Source organism: Lethenteron reissneri, unplaced genomic scaffold, assembly GCF_015708825.2.
Source record: "Lethenteron reissneri isolate LAM-NWPU_2019-01 unplaced genomic scaffold, ASM1570882v1 scaffold_170, whole genome shotgun sequence".
Lineage (NCBI taxonomy): Eukaryota > Metazoa > Chordata > Hyperoartia > Petromyzontiformes > Petromyzontidae > Lethenteron > Lethenteron reissneri.
This window is the reverse complement of record NW_026891443.1, coordinates 117,372-127,419: the sequence shown is the minus strand read 5'-3', so window position 1 is coordinate 127,419 and position 10,048 is coordinate 117,372. Positions and strand designations below refer to the sequence as shown.

Here is a 10,048-nt window from a genome sequence, read left to right as displayed (position 1 = left end):
CTTCCGAGTGTAACGCGCGGGATGATGACGTCACGCTCAGAGCCAGAACTCTCGACTCGGCCACAATGAAGACTCCGAGACTCGGGTGAGTGGGACACACAGAGACACACAGACACACAGACAGAGACACACAGAGAGACACAGAGACACACAGAGAGACACAGAGACACACAGAGACACAGAGACACACAGAGACACACAGAGACACAGGGTGAGTGGGACACAGAGACACACAGAGACACACAGACAGAGACACACAGAGACACACAGAGACACACAGAGACACAGAGACACACACAGAGACACAGAGACACACAGAGACACAGGGTGAGTGGGACACAGAGACACACAGAAACACACAGAGACAGACAGAGACACAGACACAGAGAGAGAGACACAGGGTGAGTGGGACACAGAGACAGACAGAGACACACAGAGACAGAGAGAGAGACACAGAGAGACACAGACACAGAGAGACAGAGAGACACAGAGACAGACAGAGACACACAGAGACAGACACAGAGAGAGAGACTCGGGGTGAGTGGGAGACAGAGAGAGACAGAGACACAGAGAGAGAGACACAGGGTGAGTGGGAGAGAGAAACAGACAGAGACACAGAGACACAGACACAGAGAGACACAGAGACACAGAGAGACACAGAGACACAGAGAGACACACGGAGACACAGAGAGAGAGACACAGGGTGAGTTGGAGACAGAGACAGACAGAGACACATAGACACAGACACACAGAGAGAGAGAGACACACAGACACAGAGAGACACAGGGAGACAGAGTCACACAGACACAGAGAGACAGAGACACAGAGAGAGAGAGACACAGGGTGAGTGGGACACAGAGACAGACAGAGACACAGAGACACACAGACACAGAGAGACAGACACACAGAGACACAGACACAGAGAGACACACAAACACAGAGACAGAGAGACACAGAGACACAGAGAGACGGAGACACAGAGAGAGACACAGAGAGACGAAGACACAGAGAGAGACACAGAGAGACGAAGACACAGAGAGAGACAGAAATACAGAGACACAGAGAGACATACAGAGACACAGAGAGACACAGAGACACAGACACAGAGAGACAGATATAGAGAGACACAGAGAGACGGAGACACAGAGAGACACAGAGAGACACAGACAGAGACACAGACAGAGTCACACAGACACAGAGAGACACAGAGACACAAACAGAGAGTCTTAAACAAATCACTAATGATATATAATTATAAATAAAACAATTACACACCTTGTCCACTACTAACCACTCCTGTGTGTGTTTAGTGTGTGCATGTTGTATGCATGTTGTACGTGTGTTGTGTGGTACAGATAGAATGGGAGGCTGATCGATGCCCAGGTGCAGTTAACGAATGGCTCCCTATTGGTCAACCATGTTACGTATGATAATTGGTTTTTTACCCTTCTATCTGGCTACAAAACTGACACCTTTTTACAAGGAGTCATGTTTGCATAGACCGCAATACCTGCAGCCATAATACAAACTAAAGAACATAACTCTGATAATGTATGCACTGTCCTTGAAGTTGATTGGTCCACACCCGAGACAGCTTTCCTTAGAGCCTAGTCTCACATGGGTTGGACCAGATGACGCCAAAAGGCGTACGCTCTAAGGAAAGCTGTCTCGGGTGTGGACCAATCAACTTCAAGGACAGTGCACATTATCAGAGTTATGTCTTTTGTTTGTATTATGACTGCAGGTATTGCGGTCTATGCAAACATGACTCCTTGTAGAAAGGTGTCAGTTTTGTTGCCAGATAGAAGGGTAAAAAAACAATTATATTTTTACTGGCAAATGAGGTTCCCATAGTGTAAAAACATGTTATGTATGCCGATGATTTGGTGATTGCTGCTCACTCAGAGGAGGAGTTGGAGGCGCTGCTGCTGAACCTGGAGCTTGCCACTAAGAGGTGGGGCCCCACCAAAACTAAGCACCTGCCTGGGTATTTTGTACCATCGGATACTCCACTCCCACAACTCCCAATTGGTGATAGGGCAGTTGTGGAGAGAGTGGAGAGTTTCCCATACCTGGGCAGTGTGCTCATGACCGGCTCCAGTTTATCAGCAGAGGTCTCACACCGAATCAGTCGAGCGGCAATATCTTTTCATCGGTTGCGTAACGCTGTGTGGAAGCTACCTGGTCTGTCGCTCCGCACGAAGCTTCAGGTCTTCTCGGCCACGGTCATTCCCTCCCTTCTCTACGCTTGCGAAACGTGGACCCCCCTAATGGAACATCTTCGCCGGTTAGAAACATTTAGGCTGGCCTGCCTAAGATCAGTCCTGGGTTTAACCAGTCTGGATTGTGTGCGGAGCTCACAAATCCTTGAAAGATCTGGACAAAGTCCCATTGGTGAGCTCCTCCGGCAGGCAAGGCTGCGTTGGCTGGGCCATGTAGCCTGCATGCCCAGTCACCGCATGCCTAAATAGCTTTTGTTCGGCCGGATCGAGGGGGCTAAATGGGTGTGGCACGGGCTGGAGAAGAGATGGAGTGGTACAGGAGGACGTGGAGCTGAGTGGACTTGCCGATGACTGGTACCAGCGGTGTCAAGATCGGCCTCTGTGGAGGAGGCTCGTGAAGGATGCTACTGGGCAGTTGGAGGCAGTCACCCTCCAACAACAACAGAGGGGGGAGGAGCGACGCTCACAACAACGAGCGGAGCGCTGGGTGACTAAAGCACAGCAAGTTGGCACAGTAGGGGGCACAGGTGGTGCATCAGCCAGTCATCTCGGTCATCTCGGTCAGTCGACCCGTGGCACCTGCTGGGTCTGCCCCGTGACCTCCTGCCAGCGGGCGTTCGACACTTCACGTGGCCTCAACGTGCACATGGCCTGGCACAAGCGTCGTGGTGACGTCACCGCCACTTAGTGGCGAATGACGGTTGTTGTGTGTGGGTGAAGTGTATCATGTATTCTTTGCACAATGCTGTACGCATGTTGTGTGTGTATTGTGTAGTTGCAATGTGCTGTGCATGTTGTGTGTATGTTGTGTAGTGTGTAATGTACTCTATGGATGTTGTGTGAGTATGTTGTGTGTGTTTTAGTATGGGTCTCTCTGGGTTTCTTTTGATCTCTATGAGTATGGGTCTCTGTGGGTCTCTGAGTATGGGTCTGTATGGGTCTCTGTGTGTCTGTGTGGGTCTCTGTGGGTCTCTGTGTGTCTCTGTGGGTCTCTATGAGTATGGGTCTCTGTGGGTCTCTGAGTATGGGTCTGTATGGGTCTCTGTGTGTCTGTGTGGGTCTCTGTGGGTCTCTGTGTGTCTGTGTGGGTCTCTGTGGGTCTCTATGAGTATGGGTCTCTGTGTGTCTGTGTGGGTCTCTGTGGGTCTCTATGAGTATGGGTCTCTGTGGGTCTCTATGAGTATGGGTCTATGTGGGTCTCTGTGGATCTCTAGAAGTCTGTAGAAACACCCGTTTAGAGTATTTGGCTTCTGCTATGAATCTCCACGCGATGATGATGGTGGTGGCGATGTCAGACACTTGAGCTGCTGTCACTGCAGGTGATAGTCCAGGCCGCGTCTGACAAAAGTGCGACACATTAGCGAGTCCTGACCTGGTAAGATAAAACAAATAGTTTAGTTTTATAGTAGAGACGAGAAAGGGCAGCTGTGAAGATAATTTTCAGCGTCTCTGTCTCTCTGTGTCTCTCTGTGTGTCTCTGTGTGTCTCTGTGTGTGTCTCTGTGTGTCTCTGTGTCTTTGTGTCTCTGTGTGTCTCTGTGTCTATCTGTTTCTCTCGGTCTCTCTGTGTCTCTGTGTCTCTGTCTCTGTATCTCTGTGTCTGTCTTTGTGTGTCTCTGTCTCTCTGTGTCTTTGTCTTTCTCTGTCTCTGTGTCTCTCTGTCTCTCTGTGTCTCTCTGTGTCTCTCTGTCTCTCTGTGTCTCTCTGTCTCTGTGTGTCTCTGTCTCTGTGTCTCTCTGTCTCTCTGTCTCTGTCTCGCTGTGTCTCTCTGTGTCTCTGTGTCTCCGTCTCTCTGTGTCTCTGTGTCTCTGCCCAGCCCCCAGTGACTTCCTCAACATCAGAATGTTTGTTATTCATATTGGGGACAAACCCGGTGAGCTGTAAAGCTCTTTGTTAACAGATGTCCAGCAGTTGTCGTGCTGACGCCCAATCGTTGTTCCTCCGTTGGTAGGGCAACTCCATCGCCGGGCCGTTACTCCTCATCCATCGCCGGGCAGCTCCTCCGTTGCTAGGCAACTCCTCTGTTGCTAGGCAACTCCTCCATTGCTGGGCAACTCATCCATCGCGAATCAACTCCTCTGTTGCTAGGCAACTCCTCCATTGCTGGGCAACTCATCCATCGCGAATCAACTCCTCTGTTGCTAAGCAACTCCTCCGTTGCTAGGCAACTCCTCCTCCACCACCGTTGTCACCCCTCAGTTCTACCGGATGTCCACCACCACCCACCCCATCCAACCAATGGAGCGTCCGGCCACCGACACCACCACCACCACCGCCACTGCCACCACCGACACCACCACCACCACCGACACCACCACCGACACCACCGCCACCACCACCGCCACCACCACCGCCACCACCACCGACACCACCACCGACACCACCACCACCGCCGACACCACCACCACCGCCGCCACCACCACCGCCGACCGTCCGGGCGCCAAGCGCCACCTGTGCTCCATGTGCCCGTACGGCACGGACCGCGCCGGGAGCCTCCGCAACCACGAGCGCACGCACACCGGGGAGCGCCCCTACGCCTGCCCGGCCTGCGGCAAGTCGTTCGCCGAGTCGGGCTCCCTCGGCAAGCACCGCCGCACCCACTCGGGCGAGCGTCCCCACGCCTGCCCCCGCTGCGGCAAGGCCTACGCCGAGAGCGGCCACCTGCGGCGCCACCTGCGCTCGCACACCGGCGAGAAGCCGTTCGCCTGCCCCGAATGCGGCAAGTCGTTCGCCGAGAGCGGCACCCTCCGCAACCACCGCCGGACCCACGGCGGCGAGCGGCCCCACGGCTGCGGCGAGTGCGGCCGCCGCTTCGCGACGTCGGGCGACCTGTCCCGCCACGGCCGGACGCACAGCGGCGAGCGGCCTCACCGCTGCGGCGACTGCGGCCGCCGCTTCGCCACCTCGGGCCACCTGCGGGGCCACCGCCGCACCCACACGGGCGAGCGGCCCTACTCGTGCGCGGCGTGCGGGGCGGCGTTCGCCGAGTCGGGCGCCCTCCGCCGCCACCGCCGCACTCACACCGGGGAGAGGCCCTACGAGTGCCAGGACTGCGGACGCGGGTTTGCCGAGGCCGGCTGCCTCCGCCGGCACCGCCGCATCCACACCGGGGAACGGCCGTACGAGTGCGAGGACTGCGGACGTCGGTTCGGCCAGTCGGGGGACCTCCGGGGACACCGCCGCACCCACGCCGGGGAGAAGCCCTTCGGCTGCGCTGAGTGCGGCCGGGCGTTCGCCCACGCGGCCTCGCTCAAGAAGCACCGGGAGGTTCACCGGCGGGAGGCCGCGGTTAACGGCCGTGGGGAGGGGGGGGAGGGGATGGAAGAGGAGGGGGAGGGGGTGGAGGAGGGGGGGGAGGCGGAACGCCGGGGGAGATCCGCCGCGGCAGAAACGGTCGCGTCGTCCGTAGCGGCATCATCTGCGGCATCATCTGCGGCATCATCTGCGGCATCAGCTGTGGCGGCTGCGTCGTCGGTAGCGGAATCGACCGCGGCGGCTTCGACGTCGTTAGCAGCATCATCGTCGGTAGCGGCGGTCAAAACCTGCGGCTCTGGACTGTGGCCGGGTGAAGAGGCAGGAATGGCGGCGTCCGAGGGCTGTGGGAGCGAGAGTCCCCACTTGGGATTCTCCGTCGTCAAGCTGGAGACGGGAGAGGAGAGACCCAGCAACCACGACGGTCGCCACGGAGACGGCGGTGACGACGGTCGTCATGGAAACGGCGGTGACGACGGTCGCCACGGAGACGAGCATTGGCCCCTGGGGCCCTTGTTGATCGTGAAGCAGGAGAGAAGAGACAGCGACGACGATGATGATGATGTTGATGATGTTGATGATGTTGATGATGGTCATCATGAGGTCTACACAAGTGTTGTTAAGGTGAAGGTGGAAGATGAGGAGGATGAGGAGGTGGAAGATGAGGAGGAGGATATGATCAGGAGAAAGATGCCAGGCGCCATGAAGGTGGAGGGAAAATGATAAAAACAAAATGAGTTTGTCGCTTTTAAATCATGGAAACATTCCCAGAGGCAAGTTTTCCAGAATTGCCAACTCAAGATCGAGTTTCGGGGACAACGCTCTCGGGGGTTATTTGAGGGTATTTGGCCTACTCTTCCACGCTGACGAGATGTACATCAAACAAGAGTGGGGCTGTAACCCACACTTCATTGTCATCATCGTCATCGGCTTCTTAACTGTGCAACAGAGGTCGCAAACGGGTTTTGATTCCTTACCCGGCCGCACCAGGGTCGCAAACGGGTACCCGTACCCTACCCGATACCCGGCTGGGTACGGGTAGCCGGGTATCGGGTAGGGGGTACGGGTATTGGGTACCCGATTGCGACCTCTGCTGTGCAACGCCCATTTGTACGGCTGAGAACACGTCAGGGTCGCGGCTGGACCCGATTTGAAATTGCTATATATCTGCAACACGAACCGCCCATGAATGAAACTCTTACCACTTGAAAGGGCGGGGCATAGAGAGGGCGGGGCATAGAGAGAGGGCGGGGCATAGAGTTTAATATTCTTAGGTTTTCCCGGTAAAGTCACGTAGGTAAAAAATTTAAATTAATAAAAGTAAAATAAAAATAAAATAAAAATCACGACGTTTCGGAGGCAACACAAGCTTCCGTCTTCAGGTGGAACCGTCACAGCCACGACAGCTGTATCAAGTGTATCACTTGATACAGCTGTCGTGGCTGTGATGGTGGGTGAGTGGGTGGGCGAGTGGGTGAGTGGGTGAATGAGTGAGTGGGTGAATGAGTGAGTGGGTGAGTGAGTGGGTGGTTGGGTTAGTGGGTCAAGTAAGTCACGTGATACAGCTGTCGTGGCTATGACGGTTCCACCTGATTACGGAGACTTGTGTTGCCTCCGAAACGTCGTGATTTTTATTTTATTTTACTTTTATTAATTTTAATGTTTTACCTATGTGACTTTACCGAAAAAACCTAAGAATATGAATCCTTGCAGTCACGAAAGCTTCAAATCTAGAATCGTAGAGTTTTAAATGAGTACCGCGAGATGCCTCTCCCAGCGCACAAACAGCCCCCAGCCTCAGTCATTCGCAGGACACTCCGCCTCAATGTTGGACAGGTCGCACGGGACCCCAAGACTTGGCGCTACACTCTTGGCCCCCAAGATCACCCCCAGACGTCACCACACCCTGCGACTTTTTCTTGTGGGGATACGTCAAAGACCGTGATGTTTTTGTGCCACCGTTAGCGACTCATCTGGATGACTTCATGAACAGAATCACGGCAGCGGTGACTTCAGTGGAAGGAGACGCTTTGAGAGGCGTTTGGGACGAATTCAACTATCGTCTTGATGTTGTCCGTACCGCAGGTGGAGGGGGCACATAGAGCATTTATAAAATGGTTAGTAAAACTTGATGACTCATTAAACTGTCTTTTGTTTGTATTATGACTGCAGGTATTGCGGTCTATGCAAACATGACTCCTTGTAAAAAGGTGTCAGTTTTGTTGCCAGATAGAAGGGTAAAAAAACAATTATCATATTTTTACTGGCAAATGAGGTTCCCATAGTGACTCATTAAACCGTTTGTAACTTTTTGTGTAATTGTAACGTGTTGCCATCGTGAAATATACTGCTTTGAAATTGGGTCTATCATTTTGATACACCTGTATTTCGATTGACGGATCCGCCTCCCGTAAGGGTCCTATTGACGAGACATTTTGGATTGACCCGCCGTGTAACGATATCGCGAGCAGCCGTGCTGCTAACTTCCCCGTCAACCCCTTAAGAAGCCATCCGTCTCTTTAGCCTGAGCTACTCATTTCTTGCACGTTTCTTTCACGTGCACGTCGAGCTAAAATGCCCCCATGGCGCACCGAAGAAGTGTGAGAACGCCGGTGATGTGTAGCGCTCGCGACCGACTGTTCAGGTGCTCTGCCGTCACGCGCGCGATCGATCCATTGAACACGTCGTGTTCCCGTGGGAGAAAAGGCCCCGTTATTTGTCCGTCGTTACGTTAAACAGCGGTTCGCTCGGTTCACGATAATAATTGGTTCCACGAAAACCATCGTCCATTGAAATGATCGTTTATGGAATATAGGAAATGCAAGTTAACGGGCTTAATTTGTTCCAAGACGATCAAAAGTTTACCTTTTTCACCCGAGATAAAATATAGTTTATAACATTTATACAGAGCAATGGCTAAACCAATACACTTTTCGAAATCACCAAAATAAAGCCATGAAACCAGTGAAACAGCGATCATAGGAACTGTGACGGAATTTTCACAATAAACGACATAAACAACATGTACTACCAAAACCCTGCAGCCATAGCTGGCTGCATGAGTCACTCCACAACAGCAGTAGGAGCATCAATCGGAGTATTATAATTTTGCAATGCACCTTTAAGATGGGACTCCAAACAAACAGCGGGCGGTCAGGGGTCGGGATTGAACCCACGACCTCCCGTAGACCGGGCGAGGCAGTTAACATCTCGCCACCGTGGCGCCTTGTGCCTTTTCAGCAAACAGTCGACAATGTGAGTGCGAAACGAGGTCCACATTGGAGAGCCCCCTGGACACCGTACAGATACATTTCGATTTAAAGCTTTCGTGACTGCAGGGATTCATCTTCTTGGTTCTGTCGGAAAGACAGACGCTGTCTTCCCGACAGACCTGTTCTTCACCTGAGGACGGCTGCTTGCGTTGTGGCCGAAACGTCGTGAGAATTGTATTTAATGTTTATTTAATTTTATTATTTCCCTTCTACGTGACTTTACCGATAGAACCAAGAAGACCGTACAGATATAGAACTGGCTTAAGCCCAGCTATTGATACGGTAGACTCACGATTATCCACGCTAATGACGGGGAGGACATCCGCGGATATTGCAAAATCGCGGATAATCCAAACACTTCGATTTTTTGCGGACATCTGTGCCAAAACAACACTAACATTTAGTGTAAATTATGTTTAAGTTAAGAAAATGTAGTCTGTTAATGAACGAAAACGACCGATGCGCGTGCTCAGTCACTTTCCTACTCCCGCGCAGAAGACTGCCCACCGAGTGGATGACAGCAGAGCCACAGCCAATCAACATCAATCAAACCCTGCCACCCACTGTTGTAAAGATGTGCCAATTACTGTGTAATGGGTTCCGGAGACACTTGTAGAGGTAACTTCTTTATTATAATACAACACTCCAACAGTCCTGATACTCTGTTACAGCCTAGATACACAGCCTAGGTACACAGCCTAGGTACACAGCCTAGATACACAGCCTAGGTACACAGCCTAGATACGCAGCCTAGGTACACAGCCTAGCGACACAGCCTAGGTACACAGCCTAGATACACAGCCTAGCGACACAGCCTAGGTACACAGCCTAGGTACACAGCCTAGGTACGCAGCCTAGGTACACAGCCTAGATACACAGCCTAGGTACACAGCCTAGGTACACAGCCTAGGTACACAGCCTAGGTACACAGCCTAGGTACACAGCCTCGGTACACAGCCTAGGTACACAGCCTAGGTACACTGCCTAGGTACACAGCCTAGGTACACTGCCTAGGTACGCAGCCTAGGTACACTGCCTAGGTACACAGCCTAGGTACACAGCCTAGGTACACTGCCTAGGTACACAGCCTAGGTACGCAGCCTAGGTACACAGCCTAGGTACACAGCCTAGATACACAGCCTAGGTACACAGCCTAGGTACACAGCCTAGATACACAGCCTAGGTACACAGCCTAGATACACTGCTCTGGCTACGCTCTGGGGTCCTCCGGCTACAATCCCCCTAGGGGAGGCTACTTTACCCGACCGAGCCAAGGTGCGGGTGGACTCTGGCTTCCTCGGAA

At 52.9% G+C, this 10,048-nt stretch overlaps 1 protein-coding gene across 1 annotated transcript; it reads left to right on the top strand.

Moving 5' to 3' along the window:
* LOC133339252 (zinc finger protein 771-like) lies at positions 1 to 5,790 on the top strand. Its single transcript, XM_061547397.1, has 3 exons — positions 1 to 85; positions 4,173 to 5,496; positions 5,631 to 5,790. The coding sequence occupies exons 2-3, from the start codon at positions 4,430 to 4,432 to the stop codon at positions 5,788 to 5,790; spliced, it is 1,227 nt and encodes a 408-aa protein (XP_061403381.1). The 5' UTR covers positions 1 to 85; positions 4,173 to 4,429.
* The last annotated feature ends 4,258 nt before the right edge of the window (positions 5,791 to 10,048 follow it).

What these genes read in the sequence shown, in the direction of transcription:
- LOC133339252 (XM_061547397.1), top strand. Translation starts at nt 4,430, where the DNA reads ATGTCCACCACCACCCACCCCATCCAACCAATGGAGCGTCCGGCCACC. An exon ending in AAGCACCGGGAGGTTCACCG is followed by an intron (nt 5,497 to 5,630) that starts GCGGGAGGCCGC and finishes CGTCGTCCGTAG; the next exon opens with CGGCATCATCTGCGGCATCA.